This window comes from Aphelocoma coerulescens, chromosome 10 (assembly GCF_041296385.1).
Source record: "Aphelocoma coerulescens isolate FSJ_1873_10779 chromosome 10, UR_Acoe_1.0, whole genome shotgun sequence".
In the NCBI taxonomy this organism is placed as follows: Eukaryota; Metazoa; Chordata; class Aves; order Passeriformes; family Corvidae; genus Aphelocoma; species Aphelocoma coerulescens.
Genome location: NC_091024.1, coordinates 19,303,336 through 19,324,786, shown reverse-complemented (window position 1 = coordinate 19,324,786; position 21,451 = coordinate 19,303,336). Strand labels below are relative to the sequence as shown.

Sequence of the window (21,451 nt, the reverse complement as noted above, 5' to 3'; positions counted from 1 at the left end):
AATCATTTGGGTTGGAAGGGACCTTACAGCTCATCCAGCAGGGACACCTGCTGCTATCCCAGGTTGCTCCAAGCCCCGTCCAGCCTGGCCTTGGGCACTTCCAGGGATCCAGGGGCAGCCACAGCTGCTCTGGGCACTCTGTGCTAGGGCCTCCCCAGCCTCACAGGGAACAATTCCTTCCCAATATCCCATCCAGCCCTGCCCTCTGGCATGGGAAGCCATTCCCTGTGTCCTGTCTGTGCCTCAGACAATAAATACTCAGTCCTTTAACCCACTTTCCCCTGCCAGCTCTGTGTGGCTGCCCTGAATCCCATAGGAAAGGTGTCACTCCTGGTCTGTAACAATTTCCTGGGCTCACATATCACCCTGTCACTTGAAGGGACCTCAGACCCTCTCCTCGACCCTGTGCCTCACACGCCTTCTACGCCGAGTTTTGTTGCCCTTTGTTACGTTCCTAAACCTTGCCATGAGCCAGAATCCCCGTTTAGACTACTTCCTGAGCAGCCTGAAGCCGCGCGCCTGCCCTTGGCGAGATCCCTCGCGTGAGCACAGAGGGGCACAGAGCCCTCGCGGGTGGCAGCGCAGCCGCCATAACCCGGGGCCGGGCCGTGAGGGGCCGCCATGACATCCCTTCCTCCCGCCCGCAGCGCGGCCGCGCGCGCTGCCCGCACCAATCAGCGCCGCGGGCGCGAGCGGCACTGGCCAATCAGCGCCGCGGGCGCGAGCGGCACTCACCAATCAGCGCCGCGGGCGGGAGCAGAACTCACCAATCAGCGCCGCGGGCGGGAGCAGCTCCCGGCACACCCCGCGGTTTCCGGTCCGCCCGCCGGCCGCGGCCCCGCTGCCGCCCGGAGGTCGCGGCCCTCACGGCCCTGCCTCGGCCCGTATTGGAGCGCTGTTTGCTACGTTCTGGGAGCTCCCGGGGTTTCTCGGTGCTGTTGTGCGGCCTTTTGGAGCCGTTTTCAGCATCGCTACCGCATTAAAAGTCGATTCAATTAACCCTTAAGGGCCTGTCAATTGCTTGTTTTCTAGTGGCTGCTTCCCCACAGCTGTGTTTGGGTAAGAGGAAAGCGCGGCCCAGCACTTATTAATCGTTATATTCCATACATTGTTACATATACAGCTTTTATTATAATCCTTTGCCATTATTTTATCATTTTTACCACCGTTTTGCTGCTTTTTGCCATTTTTTAATTTGCAGCATTTTAAAATTTTTACTATTTTACCGTTTTTATCGTTATCTTACGTATTTAACATTATTTTACCGTTTTAATAATTGCTTTATAATTCTACCATTTTTATCCTTTTTGTCAATATTTTATCATTTGTAAGCATTTTGAAAGTTTCCTACTTAAAACTTCACATTTTAACACCCAGGCTTTAATTTGTGGATGCTTTGGCGGAATTAATTGTCGTTTAGGAATCGCTAAGGGGCGTTTTGGAAACATCCTAAGGATGCTTGAAGTAGATAGTAATTTTAATTATTTATAAATAATCACTTTCTGATTTTAATTAGATATAGATAAACATGCAAAGCATGGTGTTAGCATTAAAATCTCTCAGCCAATGTGCTGCTGCATTTCCTCACCTCTTAATTACCCTTGCTAATCAGCAAAGCTGAAATTGGGCTTTTATCCTGGCAGCGTTATTTTTTAAACACACTGAGAAACCTTTGGGGTTGGAGTTAAACACGTTCCTTCCGAGCACAGCGTGGAAGAAGACCGTGCTGGTGTTGTGAAGGGTTAGAAGGGGTGTCTGTGCTGGGTCAGGGGGGCAGAATTCCGTGGAATTGCTGCACAACCACGAAGGATCCCAGTTAACCTGCTGCTGGATCATCCCTGGAGTGACTCGAGGGTTAGATGGGATGTTGGGAAGAAATCCTTCCCTGGGAGGGTGGGGAGGCCCTGGCACAGAGTGCCCAGAGCAGCTGTGGCTGCCCCTGGATCCCTGGAAGTGTTCCAGGCTGGACATTGGGACTTGGAGCACCCTGGGATAGTGGGAGGTGTCCCTGCCCTTGGCAGGGGGGGGGAACTGGATGGGCTTTAGTTCCCTTCCAGCCCAAACCAGTCTGTGATCCTGTGAAATTCCTCTCTCTGGGTTATCTGGCCCCCTCACTCCAACCTCCGAGCTGATCCCCAAAATCAGGGCAACCTGAACATGTCCATCTTCTTTCCACCCAAAGTGATTCCAAGCAACTTAGTTTGAATAGCAAGGACATCACTAAAATGGAACAAACTTTACTGAATGCAACGATTTTTCAAGAACTGACTTTACTCTTTGCTAATTAATCACTAATTGATGATATTTGAAATATTCATGTAAATTCCAATGATTTCCTCACCAAAACATTGATTTCTGATTTTTATCAGTGTGGAACCAGGAGACTTGAATTAGAACTGCTAGGGATTAAATTCTAGTGCTGCTGTAAATATTTGGGAACACAGTAAGGAACATTTTTAATTATTAAGACATCTGTCTGCATTAATCACCAGAGAGTGCAAAGGGAAATCAACTCAGCAGGGGGCTGTTTGTCTTTACAGAACTTGGTGTAAAATTTTATCCCAGATTTGCTTATTTATCTGTCCTAAATTCTGGACCATGCTCAAAATGTGAGAGTCTTAATTTTGAGGGCACAAACTTTACCAGGGCACTTTTTGGCCTCTCTGCTCAAGTTTTAGGAGTCTGTTTGCCAGTATCCCAAGAGAAAAATGTAATTAAACATGAAGATGACCTTAAAGTTCTGCTGGTGCTCGAAATCTTTGTGGGATGAGTGTTCTGGGTGCTTCTGGGTCCTGCGGAGTCCAGGCTCAGATCCGTGCCCTTGGGAATATGTTGGGGTTGGAGCCCTGCTGCGCTTGGAGGTAGCCTTAGTCCAGTGTCTTTGTTCTCCTGTGCCTGCACAGTTTGATTGGAGCATGGAGCCCATCTCCCTGCCAGAACCGGGGATTCCTGCAGGAAGCAGCTCATCCGTGCCACAGAAAAAATTCTGTGTCCTGGTGGGAGTGACTGGAAGCGTGGCTGCCCTGAAGCTGCCCTTGCTCATCGCAGAGTTGCTGAAAATCCCTGGGGTGAGTGAAGCTTTGTAAAGTTGGAGTTACCCTGGTTTTGAGGAGAGATCATGTGGCTTCTGCTGAAATGACAAGTTCCTCCTTGGGGCCTTTTAGTTTGAAAATTTCCGTGAGGAGGATTCCACCTGTTTTTAAAAATTCTTTTATTTTCTTTCTAAATTCTTTATTTTATTCTCTCATTTCATACTTGAAAAGGTCTTTGCTTTGGGTGGTTTTTTTTTGGAGTTCGTCCTTGTCAGTCAAGTTAGCAGATGTGGTTGCAGACAGAGGTGATACTTCTGAAAGTTGAAATCTCCAGGGTGTTGCAGTTGTCTATGGGTGGGATGTGGATTTCCCAAATGTAAACGCAGCCGTGTGATCCAGAAAGGAAAAACGGACCTTGGAGAACCAGAAATAGAAAACACAAGCTGCTAGATGTGTCTGTGTAGTATTTTTTTACTATTTGTTGTCTGGAGTAACAGAGGTGCCCAGCAGAGGCCACTGGTGACTGATCAGGGAGGGAAATGTGCTCTTTCCTGCTGTAGAATAAAGTTAAACATAGCAAACTTGTAGGTTTTTAGACATGGAGGAAATATTTTTGAGCTGTGAAATAAAAGAGTGACGGGGCAAGAGGGTGCACTTAAATCTGCAGATTTATTGATTATATTGCTTCTTGAATATCCTGTGGGATGACTTGGGAGGCTTTACCTTGTGGATACACTGAGTAGAGGCAGAGGAGGTGCTGATCTATGTGGTCGATGTTGATATCCAAGCTGGAAAGGGTACTGGAGGTGAGGCGTGTGTGGCAATGTGAGGCCTCAGTTAATTTATGACTTGACCTGATGTGATTAGTGAGGTCAAAGGTCCCAGCCTGAAGTAAGAAGGACAAAGAAAAATGACACCAAGGACTGGGGTGACCAGCCCAGAGCCGGAGATAGGGATCTTCTAAGCCTCTCCCTCTCAGATTAGCTTGGCTGTTGCCCATTTTCCTTTGCTCCTGGAGCTTGGAATGCCCTTCTGTGCAGGTGACAGGCAGAATGCAGATGACCCATGGTAGGAATGTGGGTCAAAACCTTTGCTTCCCTCTGAGTGTTTGTTTCATAATTAAAAGCTGCAGACAGCTGGACTCAAACACTCTGTGCAGGCCCAGAGGTCTGTGACATCCATGCAGACTGTGTGGCTGCTGGTTTGAGGGCAGAAAAAGCAAAAGTGATGTGGCATTTAAGTAAAACCTTATAAAATGAAGGCCTTGTTGCCTTTGTAAAATCATGGCTCAGGCCTGTTACTTTGGCTAGAGAAGGACTGTGAGAAAAGCCCGTGAGAAGAAAAGCAATTAGTTTTTACCCATGAGAATGTAGTTTCAACAGAAGCAAGAAAGTTAAACAGTAGAAGGAGAAAACAGCAACATATCTGCACCTGTTATTTTTCTGAGTGCTTGAATTCTTATGCTATAGGTAGCCAATGGTAGCACGTTGTAGTTAGTAATAGCCAAGGAGTCTATTGTAGTAGTTTAGCAGCCAGTGAATCTGTAACACCAATGATAACATAAAAAGCTGTATGAAAGAGGCTGCTTTGTTTAATAAACAGCTTTTTGGCCCTTGAAAGAGGCACTGTCTGTGTGTGTTGTGACTGCCCCAACAGTGACAAGTGAGGCATCCAGGAGTTTATAACAATTTATTAATCAAAGTTATTTACTCATTTCTGCTGTGATTTCAAGGGCTGCTGAGTCAGTGTAACTTTCCCATGGAGTTTGTTGAGTCCTGCACAAGGCTGTTGCATCAATTTCTTTACTGCTGGAGCAGAACTTCACAAAGGAGGCAGGGCAAGGAGCAGAGGCAAGGGTTTGATACCAGAGGAGATGTGGTCACAGGCTTGCAACCAGAGTGGTTAGTTTAAATTGATGTTTTGCCTGAAATGGTCTGCGGTGAAAGACTTGGCAGAGTGATTTTGCTGCTCATTAACCTTTAACAGCTCTTCGAGAGTGCCAGTGGATGTGACTACAGCTCACTGCCTTTTGCTTGACTCATCTTCACAGATGGGAAATTCAGATGGCAGCAGGTTATTGCCCTTGCACCTGGTGTGGGGGGAGACAGCAGTGTCTCATCATCTCACACACCTGATTCCCAGAGTTTTTCAGTGGCTGGGCAGGAACACAATGACAAAAATTGTATTGGGAGGATATTGGCTGGTAATAGGCTTTGGGGAGACCTTAGAGCCTCTTCCTGCTCCTTAAGGGGCTAAAAGAGAGCTGGAGAGGAACTTGGGACAAGGGCCTGGAGTGACAGGACAGGGGGGGAATGGCTTCCCACTGCCAGAGGGCAGGGCTGGATGGGATATTGGGATGGAATTGTTCCCTGGGAGGGTGGGCAGGCCCTGGCACAGGGTGCCCAGAGCAGCTGTGGCTGCCCCTGGATCCCTGGCACTGTCCAAGGCCAGGCTGGACACTGAGCTTGGAGCAACCTGGGACAGTGGAAGGTGTCCCTGCCCATGGCAGGGGGTGGGACTGGAACACCTTTAGTTTCCTTTCCAATCCAAACCAGTCTGTGATCCTATGATGGAGGCAAGAACAAACTTTTCTGTGGGTAAATAGTTTTGCTCTTGAACGTCCAGGATGTCACCTGTACTTCAGGTTTAAATCACAGCCTGTCACTTCACTGTGCACCTGCCAGGCAGCCTCTGCCTGAGCCTGTAGGTGCCATTTAACAGAGGAGCTGCTCATGCTCTTGTGCTTAGGCTGTCTGGAAAGATTTTGCTATCAAAACTGAGAAAGCCGTTAAAAAATAACCCCGTGCACCTCCTTACCCTGAGCAGAAAGGGCTGTGCCAGGAGAAGCCTCTATCAGGGACCAGCAGTGTTGCCTGAACACAGGAGAGCAGTTTTGTGGTAAAGTTTGTTTTGGAGATTTGGCTTAAGCCACAAAGACCTCTAACTAATCTAAACTGTCTCCAGTGAGGGAGTTTGAGTGTGGCCAGACTGCCTTTGCTGTTTAAGATATCCACAGGCAAACAGAGGGTGTGCCAGGTAAATAGAAAGAATAAACTATGTAGGCTAAAGTGATCTTGAGAACACTGACCTCTTTCCAGCATAGCTGGAGGGACTTGATGGACTTGCTGAGAATGAGGGAACCAGGAGTCCACCCCAGCAGAAAGCCTTCACTAGAGAGAATATTTTACTCATTTCCTAGGGGGTGGTGGGATGTCAGCCACCAGCATTCAGACTCTTTGAACATCCCTCTGGAATGTTCTGGCCTGGAATGGTTGGACGCGGTGCTTGATAGCCAGAGCTCTTCCCTAGTCCTGGGCTTATGCTTGGAAGAAATAAATATTTTTTTAATGGTACCATTTCAGAGAGCAGACATCCTCCTTCAAACTGCACAGTGCCCTTTAAACCCCCCAGATAAATAAATTCTTTTGCAGACTGAGGTTAACACCTCGCCCAAGGCCCGCGGAGCAGCGATAGCGCCTTTGTGGGTGTCGCTGCTTGGCTCGAGCAGCTTCCTGTGGGGTGAGGTTAGCATGGAAATAGTACAGTTAGTTAATGCCTGTGAGTGTGATCTTCACACTCAAAAACACTGCAAACACCTGTGATTCCAAGTCAGGGGTGCTTTGAGAAGAACAGACGTTTAGAAGAGGCAAAAAAGCAAAACCAGTACCAAAACTATGTTATGTGCAGCCGTGTTATCCTATCACTTTTCCTTCAGAAAATGGGGAAAATTACCAACGGCTGCAATATGCAAAGGCTGGGATTTTCCACTGCTCTCAGCTGTTATTCGAGTCACATAGGATGCAAGGAGCCAACACTGTCCCATTCCCAGTGGAATAAATGGTGTTGGCAGCTGGGTTAACGTGCTCTGTCACATCACTGCTGCTGTGCAGAGAACTTCTTGGAGCTTGGAGGTTTCCAGCAGTTGATTGTATCAAGGAGTGCACACACCGAGTGCCTCATCAGTTTTCTACCTCAAGGCACAGTTTTCCAGCAGGAAGGAGCTGCTGGTGGGGCTGGTTTCTCTCCATCTCACTGTTGGATCAAGAGAACCCTGCAGTGGGTTCTGTGAGCTGCTGCAAGGAGCAGGCAGTGGCCAATACCATGGAAAAGGGATATTTTTCACTGTAAGCAGCAGCCTGAGGTTCACCTTCCTCATTACCAGTCTTCAGAGTGCTCCATCCATGTGTTGGCCTGCCTGTTGACTGGTTTAAGGAACATCCTTGGGAGGAATTGCGGCTGGAAATGCCGTTCCATGTCCTGCACGGGCAGTCAGGGCATGCAGAGCCGCTTGGGCACTGGCTGATCCTGGTACGTGCAGGACACCTCTGGTTCACTGCCTGTGGCAGGAGCTGTTGGCAATACTTATCAGAGCTGCAGGACATGTAGAAAATGGGGAAAAGCCCCCTTTTCCACTTGTGAAGATTTCTGCAGGAGGAAGTGGGAGGTTCACCTTAGCACCTTTTGTAAGTGTGTGTCAGACAAACATCTGAGGGATGGGATAGGCTTTCCCCAGTAGGCACCAATAAATGAAGGTTCCAGTTGCTTTGCAGGTTTATCTGAGGTTTCAGAGAGAACCCTCATGTGTTCACCCAGTCTCTCTTTGTGGAAGCCACTGCTTTGCTGCACAGAAACCCTGTGCTATGAACATACCTACACAGAGGTTCCGGTGAGGACCTGCCTGCTTTAGGTTGACGTGAAATGAGCTTGTGGCTCCTGTGGATGTCTGTGGTGGCCTGGCCTTTCAGCTGTGAATAGGGGGAGGCTTTCTGAGAAGCCACAAAACTTTATAAATTGTCCTCAAGTCTAACCAGTGGTCTTTTTCTTTCTGCTTAGCTTGAGGTGAAGGTGGTCACTACTGAGAGAGCAAAACATTTCTACAATGCCCAGGAGATTCCTGTGACCCTCTATGGTGATGAAGAGGAGTGGCAGGTGAGTTGTTCTTGCCAATAGGAGAATCCCTCTAAGTTTTCTTGCAAGAAACTACACTTAGTTCCTTTTTAAACCTGGGCCAAGACTCACTCCTTGGTCTAGTAGTGTATGTTTGGAACGTGCTGTAAATGAGGAAGAGGGAGGCTGCCCTGATGCATTGCAGGATTTTGTCCTGCAGCAGGCGGGGAGGGTAGCAGTGGACTGTCTCCACCCTGGGCTCAGCTGCTCTGAGAGGAGTGTCAGGAAATGTCAAGACAGCCACTGCAGAGCCATGGTGAGCATGTTTGGTGCTTGTCATGAGTCATTCTTGTCACACAGGCAGCAGCTTCATTCTCCTTAGCTCAGCTGTCAGGGCTATGAACATCTTTGCACCCTGTGAAATGGCTTTTTCTCCTGACTGCAGTTTTACTGACACACTTTGAGAGTCCTTGAGTATGAAGAGGTTCATTGTATAAGGATCAAGATTTGTTTTTCCATACATTTCATCCCTGCTTTGCTGTACTGATCCGAGCACAAGGTGATCTTTCCTTACCCCTACTCCTGCCAATGCCCTCATATGTGAGCATTGCTTTTAAGTGGACAGAAACATGCCAGTGGTAACGGCCAGGAAACTTTCTGGCCAGTCTCAGGGATTGGTGGATGTCTGCTGGATCCCAGGATGCTGCAGCCTCGGGGGGTTATTTCTGAGGAGCCCTCAGTGGGGTGATAGAAGAGGTGCAGGTCAGGCTTTGAGATCTGCTGGCACACTGGAGAGCAGGCACGGAGCCCTTGTGGTGGGAAATAATCACAGAATGGTTTGGGTCAGAAGGGACCTTAAAGCTCATCCAGTTCCACCCCCCTGCCATGAGTGGGGACACCTTCCACTGTTCCAGGCTGTTCCAACTTGGCCTTGGACACTTCCAGGAATGGGGTAGCCACAGCTTCTCTGGGCAGCCTGTGCCAGGGCCTCCCCAGCCTCACAAGGGAACAATTTCTTCCCATATCCCATCTAACCCTGCCCTTTGTGAGCTGGAAGCCATTTCCTCTTGTCCTTGTCTTGTCCAGGCCCTTGTAAATAGCCTCCCTCCATCATGCTGGCTCCTTCAGGCACTGGAAGGACACAGTTCATCCCAAAGCCTTCTCTTCTCCAGGCTGAACAATGCCAGTTCTCTCAGCCTTTCCTCATAGGGGAGGTGCTCCATCCCTCTGATGATCTTGATGCCCTCCTCTGGGCTCACTGTGACAGCCTGCTGTAAGAGATGGTCCAAAGATCCCTCATCTGCCTCACGATCATCACCAAGGACAGAGGCTGAGCACAGCAGTCCTGGCCTGGCTGAGCTGGGGTGTCTGCCAAGTGTTGCCTGCGGGTGTGCCCGCTGGGAGCTGGTACGCATTCCTGAGGAAATTAGTGCAGGTCACAATGGACTGCGCCGTTCTTGCTGCCCAGGCGGGAAGGACTGCGCTGATGTGGAAAGGAACGACCTGTCCTGTACGTCTGTCCTGTACACCTGTCCTGTACCTGTTTCCCAAAGCAACGGACCCCATAACAACGGCTGTAGATTTCCCAACCTCTTGGCCAGTTGCCCCTCACTTCTAAAAAGGGACTTTCTAAATTAACCAAGAGGAGAGCTCCCCATGGAAAGACGGCAGATCTATTGGCAGGAGACCACGAGGACTTTGTCTCATCCATTGGTAGCTATTGCTCCCCTTTCTACCTCTCTACCCTTTTACTTTCTCTCTCCCTCTCCTCTGTCGCATTACCGTGTTGTGGGCACTTAATAAAGGTGCACGGTTCTGATTAAGACTGAAATCCCTTGTGTCCTTTTGCACTCTGAGGTCAATAAATGAACCATCACGACCCTCGCTTGTATTAGTGGATCATGACACCTGCTCAGCATCTCTTTGAGAGATACTTCACTCTGACAATAAAACTACCAGAAAGAATAGAAGTGAGTGGAGGAGGTGGGAAAGGTGTTCAGGAAGCCCCAGCTTTTCGGATGCTGCCTTTTTGTTGTGGCTTCCCGTGACTCAGAGAAGGAGCACTTTGTGGCCCTGACGCACCCTGTGCTGGCCTGTGGTTGGGTGTCCTCTGGGGAATTAGCACCTGGTGCTCTTTGCTGCTTCTCAGGACTCTTTCCCAGTACGCTCTAAGACCAGGGTTCTCTTGAGCAATTCAGGGCTTTAGTGAAAACGGAAATATTCACTCAGGAGTATGTCAAGGAGAAGCTGTGGCTGCCCCATCACTGGAAGTGTTCAGTCCAGGTTGGACTGGGCTTGGAGCACCCCGGGACAGTGGAAAATGCCCCTGCCCATGGCAGGGGGTGGAACAAGGTGACCTTTAAGGTCCCTCCCAACCCAAACTGTTCTGTGATTCCAAGAGAGCAGGGAAGTGCCAAATTGGATAAACCTCGTCCATCTCGGAGAAAGCCAACAGGACACTGTTCCCTGCAGTACTTAGGAGGGTTTCCTTTGCTGCTGTATGTGTGAGTAGGGTTGTGCATGGTGATTAAAAGTGACTTGTTCAGTTAGGGGTCTGTACCTCGTGAGAAGCCAGTGGGCAGCTTCACTTCAATGTGAAGCTTATAAATCACCTGGGTTCCCCAGGAAACGTACCCCTGTTTTGGGCCTGCCTGGCTTCAGCTGGCTGTGGGATGGAGCTCTTAGGAATAATTCCAAAGCTAAGGGATGCCGTGGATGGGGACAGCTCTTTGCCGTGAGTTGAAACCTGTGGTAGTCAGAAGTGTGAATTGTGGGAAAAGGATCCCACCATCTGCTGATACACTGCCATCCCTTAACTGTGCTCCATAAGCACAGGAGCTGTGTTTTCTGAGGTGGAGTTGATGAGGTGTGTGAGGGTTTGGTGCTCCCCATCTTGTCTCCCCCGCAGCTGTGGAAGGGCCGCTCGGACCCCGTCCTGCACATCGAGCTCCGGCGCTGGGCTGACCTCATGGTGGTGGCACCTCTGGACGCCAACACGCTGGCAAAGGTCGCCAATGGCATCTGTGACAACCTGCTGGTGAGTAACTGGGCTCTGCCTGCCACTGCTCCCCCCCCGCAGGACTGCCTGACCTTGCCTTCCTGGGATCTTGGTGCTTCTGCAGCATCACGAACAGTGACATTTGCATGTTCTGCTCCCCCTCCATCTGCTTGTCTCTCTCTTCCCCAGCATGGCTCCCCTGCTCCTTTCTCTTTCCTTCCCTGACCTACATCCCTTCCCACTCCTCAGCTCTGTCAGTCTCTTGTCTTATTTCCCAGTCCCTGCTTTGTGTCTTCCCTGCTTTTTCTGGAGGGTGGTATTTCTTTCTGCCTCCATCCTCTCTCTGTCACTCATACACACAAACAAACACTCACTCACTTTTGAGTTCCTCTATGTTTTTTCAATGCAATCTGGAAAGACACCTGTGAAATCAGATAAAACTGTTTACTTCCCACTACTTCACCACCTCCCTCACCTAACATAGCACAGACTTTCAAACATCCTCATTCCCACTTACCTCCCAGTCTCAGCTACAGAGGATTTGGCTTGTTTTTTGATATTTAAAGTGCTCTTGAGGCTCTTCAGGCTAATCAGAAAGTGTATTAAAAGGGAGTGTGCTTCTTTGTTGGGTGCTGGGGACCTTCAGTGGGGCTGAATGTTTTGTGGCCAGGCATTAACCACACAAAAGATCTCAGGAAGCTGCAGGTCTGCATGACCTACAGCCTTTTGCGTAAGAAGCATATATAAATGAACAAAATCCACCCAGAACAGATCACTGGGGATCTGAGAGTAACCAGAAAGAGCTACAGAAAGAGGGAAGGACAAGCAATGTCTTGTCCTTCTGGGTCCCTTGTGGGCGTGCTGGTTTAGCAGAGGGAAGAGCTCAGGAAGGATGTCAGGGATGTGTGGCTTCACACACTCCTGCCAGTCTTTGAGAGCCTTGTGAAGGGAAGAGACAGCTCCAGGAAAGGAAAGTGAGTACTGGAGGTGCTGGTTGGCAGTTAAGAACAGATTCCATCAGACTTCCTTGTGCTGGGAAGGGTTCAAGTCACAGGGTATAAAAAAGGGTGGGCAGGGTTCCTGTAAGGACTCCGTGATCTGAGCTGCTCCCTTGGAAGCTGCTTTGTTGGACTGAAATGCTGCTTGGCCTTGGGAATCTGATGGACGTGTCACTAGGAACAACCAGCATTTATCTTTCCAAGGGGATGAGGTGATCCTGGGTTATCTGGCAGCGCTGAGGAGTCAGATTTGATTCCCTATAGCACACAGGAGCTGCCAGATGGTTTGTAACGTGCCAGCATCTCCTGCAGCAGCCCAGATGTGCTCGTGTTCTCCTCTGCTTGTATCCTGGAAGCAGCACTGCTTCCCTTGTGGGGAATTATGGATCCAGTTGGCATATCATGTCAGAAGGACTCACTGCCAGCTGTCAGTGTTTAGCTTTGCAGCTGGCTTATCTGCAGTGTTGCCTCGGGGGTTTCTTTGTAGCTGATAAGATCTGTGGCCACCTCTCAGCTTCTCTGTCTCCCACACAGTCTGTACACATCCTGTTCCAGCTTGGTTTGCTCCAGCCTGGGCTGCTGGCTGGAGCAGGGTGGGATTTATCCTCTGTGTAGCCTCCCTTGTCTTTCCTGCCTGTCAGAGATGAGCTTGGCTGGAATGTGTTACAAGTTAGTCTCAGCCCATGGGTTAGCCCAGCTGCGCTGACAAAATGACAGCAGGCTGGAAAGGCGCTTCTGTGCAGCAGAGGGATGGGAAGGAATGAGGGAATCCAGGCCCTCTCTTGGCTTCTCCCGCAGACTTGTGTCATCCGTGCGTGGGACCTGAGCAAACCCCTGCTCTTCTGCCCGGCCATGAACACGGCCATGTGGGAGCATCCCATCACAGCTCGGCAGGTGGAGCAGCTGAAGGGCTTTGGCTACACGGAGATCCCCTGTGTGGTGAAGAAACTCGTGTGTGGAGATGAAGGTCAGTCCTTTCCTGTGGCTCCTGCCCCTTTCCCTGCCCCAGTGCTGCCCTCGTGCTGGAGGGATGTGCTGCCTTTTGCTGTGTGGCCATGGAGATGTCAAACTGTCACAGTTTGTACAAACAAGCTGAAGCTTTGCCCTGTGTTATCCCTCTTCATTAGTTTTTAAGTAGCCTTAAGAGCTTTCAGATGAGCCTGATACTGAACAGAAATGCTCATTCACGAAGAGAGGAGATCAAAGAGAAGGAAGGTTCTGTGGTGAGCATTACCAGCCTGGGATTTGGGTGTCCTGACTTTGCCCTCTGCTGGGACTGGGGGCTGTTTTCATTGTGCCTCAGTTCCTCAGATCCATCACTGGGATTAAATCTTGTCCCTGAGAGCAGACAGTGAGAAAAGCCCTTTGCAGATGTGGCTGAGGGTGTAGCTGAACACACATTGTACATTTGTTGTTGTTGTTGCCTGGGTTACTTTTTAGTTTCCCAAACAAGTTTTGATGTGGGGTTTTGACACCAGAGTTCTGCGAAGTGAAAGAGGGGTGTGGAGGAAGTTCAGATTCAATACATTTGGCTTGCAGTGCTAAGAAATAATGGTCTCATTGAAGTTTTAGTAGCTGCTTTAAATGGAGGTATTTTGACTTTTGGGAAGGGTTTTGATACAAACCGTTTGGATAAATGGATTTGCTTTTTTATTAAAATTTTATTGGGCAAATCTCTGTAAAATGTCCTCCAGTTCCAGCCACAGCAGCTACTACCTGCACAGTTCTATGCTCCTACTTCTGTGTAACAACCCCAATTCCAATGTTCACTACCTTGTCAGTCCAATAAACAGTCTGTAACAAAGACAGGATGTTAAAATGTCCCTCGTGGTTAAATTCTAGGCCTGGCTTCGTTTTGGAATCCTTAGGTAGGTGCAATGCCTCTAGAGATTTGTACTTTCAGAATGGAAAACTAAGAAATATTTACAATTAGGTAAGCATAGTCGAGTAACTCAGACATCAGTTGAAATATCCTGGATGATTAACCCTCCACTGGGATTTTAGACATGATGACATCAAATTTCTTCATATCCAGCTCAGCCGTCTCATCTGTGAGAGCAAACTCTTGAAGGAGCTTGGAGGAGAAGGATGGAGGGATGGCAGGAGTAGCCACATCTGACTGGACTCCACTTGTGCTTGTGAGTCAGCTCACAAGAAGATCTTCCTGATGGCAAACACCAGGACTTTCCTGGCAGCTTGTAGGGAGATTATGGCAGGGCACTGATGGATTCCATCTCTCTGAAGACCCAAACTAGTCTCTACAACTGACTTCTTTTCACCCCTTCCCCTTTTCTCAGGCCTTTTACCCCACAGCCTCTTCCACGCTCATTTTGGTTTCCATCCACGCAGGGGTTTCCCTGGTTTCCACACAAGCAGCACGTAGCAAAGCTCACACATCTGGTGCAGGAGAGATTCAGTTTGCACCAGTTCTGTCTGTTGACATTGTGGTTTGTTTTGCTCTAGGAGGTTTCTCTTCCTCACCCCGTGTGGTTGGGTCTCACCTGAAATGCACCAGGTCCTCACTGCCCCCAAGTTTTACCTGATTAATTTTTCTCCCTTAGCAAATGAGTGGGTTTAGACAGAAAGTCCAGCTAAAAGAGAGTTAGGATAACAAATATAATTTCTTGATTGGATACTTTCCATACTGCCATTATCTTCATCATCCTTGGCTGGATTTCTAGAGCCTGGCACACTGAAGATTTCCACCTGTAGGCATGAGCTGTGCTGTAAGAGTTTGCTTTGCTAAACCAAAAAATCCAGCTGTCAATTGCCAGAGGTGTTGGAGAAGTGGGTGGTGGAGGAAGAAGGCAGGCCATGGAAGTGTTCTGGAAGGGTGTAGCTCTGCCAAACTGTGCAGAGGCAGTCAGGCAATGTCTCTTGTCAAGTGCAGCTCTTCTCCCTGAGATTAGGAGAGCAGAAAGGTCCAAACCTGCCTGCAGCTTGTCCACAGGATGCTCCAGACCTCCAGGGATTTACAGGTCTGAAAAAGAGGAAAACAGCACCTCCCAGAACTAATTTCTGCTGAGCAATAAGGCATGTATTTTAAATTATAGGATCAATTAGCCAGCAGGACAAAATATCAAGAGAGACTCTTTTTCAATCTTCCAAAAGAGACAAATACCTGTGGGAGAAGCGTCTTTCCTCAGCTCCAAGCAAATTAGAAGAATGAATGGCCTCAGTTCCCAGTGCTGACTTCAGCACAGAAGGTTAGACAAAGTGATTTAATCATCTCTGGCTTTGAAATTCTGAACTTGAGTTAAAAACTATTTCAAAGGGAAGCAGCAGCACAGCACAGATTAGATGTTCATCTGGCAAATAACCAGGCCAAAAGGAAAAGCCTTTCCATTTTGTTCTGTCCAGCACTCAGCCTTCTCCAAGAGTTGCTCCCGAGATTCAGGCTGGTGGGAATCCAGGACAGCTTTCTCTAATGGAGGTCATTTCTCTAAAGCAGAGTCACGGGAATGGTATGGATTTGGCAAGGCTTTTGTATAGGCAAAGAGCATTTCAGAAAGAGGCTGAAAACACACAGTGTTTACCCTGGAGAAAGGAGGTGAGATAGGGAATTATGCTCCACACACTTTTTTTTGGTTGCCCCCAACCTGGATTTCACAATGTGGTTTTGCTCTTGCCCTGCAGGCCGAGGAGCCATGGCAGAAGTGTGGACCATCGTGGAAAGAGTTAAAGGGATCCTTGAAGAACGGGATGTGCCAAGGCAGAGCTGATGTTTTGGCATGTAAATGCTGTTTTTGTGCCTTCCTGATGGTTTGGAGATAAACCCAGCAGGAAGCTGGGCTCAGCTGCCCTGGTACCCATGGCATGCATACCTTTAGCTGCTCTTCAACAGAAGGAGCCAACGGTTGTCTTCCAGCTGGTGCCAACCTGAAATGTGGTACCTCACCACAGACTTTCAAAAACCAGAGCCAAGAATGTGCTGCTTTAGTGTGGAAAACTCTGAGGTATCTTGCAGAGAGGGAGTAACCGTTCCTGAGGCTGCTCAGCCCCCAGTGCTTCACACGTGCTCTGTTCTGGGGAGGCTGCAGAAGGTGTTGGAGCTCCTGGTTCTAGAGAGGAAAAGGCCCTGCAAATTCTGGTGCAGGGTAATTCCAGCTCTTTCCAGCAAGTGTCTTGTGGACCATTCCTGCTTTCCAGATATGGTCCACATCTGTTCTGGCTGCCCATTCCCAGCAGGAGTCACTGTCCAAAAAGCATTTTCCCTCTGGGAACTTAATAAAAGAGAGATTTTATCCTGCCCCTGATGAGCTGCTCTTGTAACTGCTTTGGGATGTGTTCCCACCCAATATCTTTGCTAAGTTGTTGTGTCTGCTTATGGTTTTTTATCAGATACAGAGAAAAATTGACTGAACAGAGCTCTCCAGTCCTTTCGCCCTTTTGTAGCTGTTGTCTGGAGAGGGATGCAGGTTATCAGCCTCATTCCAAAGTGCCTCCTGCCCATCTGGGTGCCCCAGTCAGGAAACGAGCAGGCCAGGCCCTCATGGAAAGCCAAAGGTGGCTGTTTCCTAAGGGAATGAAGTCAAACTTCATTGAAGTAAAGAGTTTCAGCCAAATTAAATTTAATAAAGAAATAGATTTTATTCCGTGGCCGAAAGATCGGTCACACAGAAAGCCACGATCGGAAAAAGGTCAGCACCGAGCCTGGGATTGGAGCTGGGTGAACACAGGTCTGACCTCTATCACATCAGATCCCCAGGTTCACCAGTGTCGCTTCTGCTGGTTCCTTCTTATACAGTTCTTGGGCAGAGTCTGAATTAATTCTGTTCTTCTCACAATTTAGCATATTCATGATGTTTTCTTGTCCCGAAGTTGGACTGCACAAAGCATTTCCTGGGTCTAATGAATTGTCTATCTTGGATGATGAATGGTCCATCTCCAATTCTTGGAACAGTTATTCTTAGTTCTAGGAATGGGATACTCCTTTAAGGACTCCAAGATGTTAATCAGTTTCATCATCCTCCAGATCATTGCCCAGGTGTGGTGTTAATGGCTCCAGATAAGGTCTACCTTCACCTGAGATAGATTTTTTCATATGCTGATTAATTCCTGGCCCTATTGTCTTCTCTGCTGCTGCCAAGGCTTGCGAAATTTTCTCCCTCCCCGGCCTGGGGTTTGGGCTTAGGCATTTTTATTTGTACAATTAATATATACATTTATGTACACAAGCACGAATTACCAATTTCATTTATAACATTCACCTTTTATGACCTTTTCATCTTGGCAATTAACTCCCTGGCATGAATAAATTGGGACATCCTGTGCCCTTGTGGGCCAGACCAGACAGAGCTTCCCCCAGTCCAACCTTTCCTTGGGAACACGATCTTGCTCCTGAGGGGAATGGGAGCTGTGGAACATGCTGCTCTAGCAGAGCACTGCTGTGACCCACAGAGTTCATTTTTGACTAAACCCAAACAAATCTAAGGCCTTGGGTACAGCATGTGCATCCTGCCTGTGGGGGAAACCTCCAGCCTGCTGTGCACGAGGGAAGAGGTCACGAGGTTACGTTTGCTTGACTTAGCCGTCCCACACAAATAAAACCTCTGAACTTTCCCTGTTTTGGCTCTTCCACTGACAGAGATCCAGGGAGTAAAAGCTGCTACGAAGGATCTTGGTGTGAGCAGAGCTTGTGGCTCACAGCGAGGGCTGTAGTGGTGTTGTGGCTGTGACTTCTGCATTTTGCCAGGATTTACGGAGTGACCTGCATCGTTTCCTCGTGTTCTCGGCTCTCAGCCTCTCAGAAAACTGTACCTTAAGCCAACTGACAGTAGCAGAGATGTTTCCTGGCTTTCATGAGTTTTGCTCCGTTTCTCCTGCTCAAAGGGAAATGTGTGTTGTGGCTGTTACAACTGACTCGTCCTTGGGGCTCTGTCGTGGCTATCTCCTGTGGTGGGAGTTGTTTATCCCTCCTCCTGCTCCCTGACTTGGCAGCACAGAAAATCCAACAGAGGTTCCTCATCCCAGAACAAAACACGTCCCCGATAAGAGCCTTCTTCTCTTCCAAGCCTGGTTTGCTGCCTTAAGCTGCTCCAGAAATGTTGACGAGTGATCCTGTGCATAATTGCTGTGATTTTTTTAATTGGAAGCAGGTTGCGATACCATTCCAGGCTGGGATAAACCCGTGCCCCAACCACCTTTCCTTCAGGGCAAATAAAAGAAACAGTTACGTTCCTTCTGGGAGGCAGGAGCAGCTTCCAGCCTGGCAGAGGTACAGGTCCCCACCCCTGGCCGGGGAGGTGCAGCAGCCCGCGGGCAGGAGCTGCTCCTTGTGCAAAAGGAGCAGGAATAGGAGCTGGGGGAAGCCCTGTCTGCTTTAGGAGGTGACCTCTAGGACGAGGCTTGGGGTGGTGATGAAGGACCTGAGTGCAAACCAGGGCTCTGTGCCAGCTTGGGGAATAGGCACTGCCAGGCCCCCTTAGCCAGTGAGATCACCAAGAGGTGTTGAAGGATGGATTCCTCATGGCATTCAGGCTTCCACCTCCATCCCTCACAGCTCTGTGTGTGACTCAGGTTCACGGGGGAGGCCCGAGACACTTCCCATGAACTTTTTCTTTTCCTTCAGCTCTTCTTTTTAAGCCACACGCTGATTTTTTGTTCCACTTTCCCATGAAACTCTCGGATGACCGAGGCAGCACCCCCATGAATCCTGCTGCGTTGCAACTTCATTCAACCTGCTTAAAACTGTTTCTCCCAGCATGGCTTGGGAGTGATAAAGAGCCAGGACAAAAGCTCAGCGAAGGCAGCAGCCCAGCTCCTTTCCTGGGCTTGGATGTGCCTCAGCATCCCTGTCTCTGGCTGCTTCCCCCCCATCCCAGACTTGATGGGATCCCTTTGCTGCTTGGATTCGGGGGAGGAGGAGGATGGAGATGCCGTGGTGCTGCTTTGGTCTGGCTTTGACCAGGAGTTGGCTCCCGAACTACAACTTGGGATGGGAATTGCATCATCTCGCTTGCCTGTCCCATCCCACTCCTCCATCTTGGGAGCCTGCAGCAGGAAAAAACATCTTAAAAAAGTGACAAAACCTCCCCATATTTAGACTTTCAGCAGCGGTGCCTCCGTCATGCACCTGGTGCAGTGGCTTTGCACCCCAGGGCTCCGGATTTGGCACCAGCCCCCCCCGGGAGCGGGGATGCCGCCCACTCCGGATCCCCAGAGCATGTGAGGTGGCAGGAAGTGGGTTTGTTCCCCGACCACAGCTGAGCCGGGCGCTGGGGGAGGCCGGGGGTTGCCATGGGGTGACAGATCGGTGGTGGCAAGTGAGAACTGGAGGCATTTGTAGCTTTCTTCCTTTCCTTGCTCTGGCAGGATTCAAAACAGCACCTTGAGACATATATTTTCCTCCTGTAAGATTGCAGTGGCAGTGGAAAAGGGAGATGATCCAAAGGGATAGTGGTGGTTCCAATCTCTGCCCTCGTCTTTTGCTTTCCATGTGCTTCATTTTTTTGCCTCACCAGCCCTCCTGACTTGGGACACCTTGGGAAGCAGCTGCATCACCCTGACTGGTGATAAAGCCGGAGCCAAAAGACCCAGCAGGGCTCGGCACAGACTCCTTGGCACCAGCAACACCGATAGCTTGGCTTCGATGGGACAGCCTTCCAATTAAAACTTGAAGGTGCTGTGTTCTTCCCCTGGCCACCTGCCTCCGTGGGTGCTTGAAAAATTGTTTCCAGGAGTAATTGAGCTTAATGAAGCTTGAATTCCCTGGAGCTGGGATGCTCAGAGATGCACAGGGGGAATGAAATAATCAAATGGGGCAGTTCCCTGCTGGGGCTCACCCAGTCTGGGATTTTATTCATGGGCTCTCATTTGTCCTTTAGATGGAGATGGGGATTTTTCTCTGGGAGTGCTGGCTTTGGTGTTGGACCTCACTTTTCTGACTCTCTAGGGAAAACGGGTTAAAGGGGATGGAATGACCAAAAAGCCTTTGTGCTGTCCAGGGAGATGAGGAGTAAAGGTCACTTCAGTCATCACAGTAAAGATAAAATGAATATGCTCTTGACCACAGGCTCCTGGGATCCTAAGGGGAAATGGGCTTTGCATGGAGACTCCTAAAATCAGGCTTAAAATCAGGCTCCCTCTGTGATCGCAAAGAGCCCCTCAGTCTGAAATCGGGGAGTGCCTGGTGTGCTCCCAATCCCCAGTCCCCTGGCATTCAACCCTTGGCAAGTCATCGCTGGCCACTGCCACCTGTGGAGGGGTGAGCACCCCAGGGACCCTTCATGCCCCTGGTCCCACAGGAGTATCCCCCCACACCCTTCTTCCAGTGCTGGGTGAGCGTGCCAGGACAGGCAGCGCCAGCTTCCCACCGCCAAAACGAGCTGGGGGAGGGCCAAGCACAGTGATAAAAGCTCTAGAAAAGGCATTTATTCCTACATGGCTCCTTGGATGGCTGGAAGAGCCTTTCCCCAGGAGATCTGTGCCCCTGGAGCAGCCTGAGCCCCTGGGCCTGGATCTGCTCAGTCTCCCTTGATTTACACGGGGTGTTTGGGTGGTTTATAGCTTTGGAGAAAGATGATTCATGAACTCCAGTGTGATAAGGATGAGGGAGGAAAGAAAAGCCACGTCAACCTGAAGGAATGTGGCTGGTAGAGAGCCCAGCCTGCGGCTGCCAAAAGCCCTGGAAGAGGGGATTAGGCGTAAAAAGGGACAAGATGAGAACGTGTGCCTGAAAAAATAGCTGAAAGCCTCCCATCTCTGCTTCAGGGGCTCTTGTCCCCCAAGTACACTACAGCTCTGAGGCCATGGGATGGCTCCAGATAAACTCCACGGACATAGGTCAGCCAAACTTCTAACTGGGGATAATTTATGGCCCGAGCTCTTGTGTTTGCCCAGGGCTGACTGTGCTCCCGGGGCTCCAGCCTCCCTCCAGACCACTGCTCTGCTTCCCTGAGGATCAGGAACTGGTGTGGTGTGTGGGAGCCATGCCAGAGCCATCCCAGCCATCCCAAAGCGAATTCCTGTATGAGTGGCAGGTGAGGGAAGCATTGTCCCTTCATCCCCTTGCTCTGCTGGGCAGCACCATGTGCCTGCTGGGCACATGGCTTGGGAGGCCAACACTGGGCCGAGATTTCTTTCACCAGTGGGAATGAGGGTGGCCTGGAACACCCTGGCCTGGTTCCTGCTGCCCCCTGTGCAAACACATCATGTTTGCCATCCTGGCAAACACAGCCCCTTTATAAAGGCAGCAGAATTTGGCTGTGAGGAGAGAACACAGCCAATATCAGAGAGAAGTCCAGCTCTGGGATGTGCCAAGGCACAGGCAGACCTCTGCCCCTCGTTCCCATCCAGAATATCCTTCCTGAGGGCGGGGAGGTCCTGCTCTTGCAGCATCCCCAGGGAATCTGCATCCTTCATACCCTAGGGGTGAGTCTGCTCTGAGATACTCTTCTTGGATGTTATTTACAGTAGCATTTTTTCTTCAATAGGAAATCATTCTTGGTGCCGGGAGAAAGCTGCTGAGGTGCTGGCAGGGTGCGGGCAGGGTGCAGCTGAGCACCCAAATGCCTGCAGCCCATGAACCCTGCCAG

The 21,451-nt window shown here is 49.6% G+C and overlaps 1 protein-coding gene across 6 annotated transcripts; it reads left to right on the top strand.

Moving 5' to 3' along the window:
* Positions 1-820: 820 nt before the first annotated feature.
* PPCDC (phosphopantothenoylcysteine decarboxylase) lies at positions 821-16,171 on the top strand. Of its 6 annotated transcripts, XM_069025965.1 has the most exons (8): positions 821-1,059; positions 1,644-1,741; positions 2,904-3,068; positions 7,866-7,961; positions 10,828-10,956; positions 12,714-12,882; positions 14,969-15,121; positions 15,552-15,636. In XM_069025965.1, exons 3-7 carry the CDS (start codon positions 2,916-2,918, stop codon positions 15,082-15,084), a joined length of 663 nt encoding a protein of 220 aa, XP_068882066.1. In that variant the 5' UTR covers positions 821-1,059; positions 1,644-1,741; positions 2,904-2,915; the 3' UTR covers positions 15,085-15,121; positions 15,552-15,636. The 6 variants fall into 6 exon arrangements, with proteins under 6 accessions (XP_068882066.1, XP_068882069.1, XP_068882065.1 ...); XM_069025968.1 differs by lacking the exon at positions 1,644-1,741 and having other exon boundaries at positions 15,027-15,121; XM_069025964.1 differs by lacking the exon at positions 1,644-1,741.
* Positions 16,172-21,451: the final 5,280 nt, after the last annotated feature.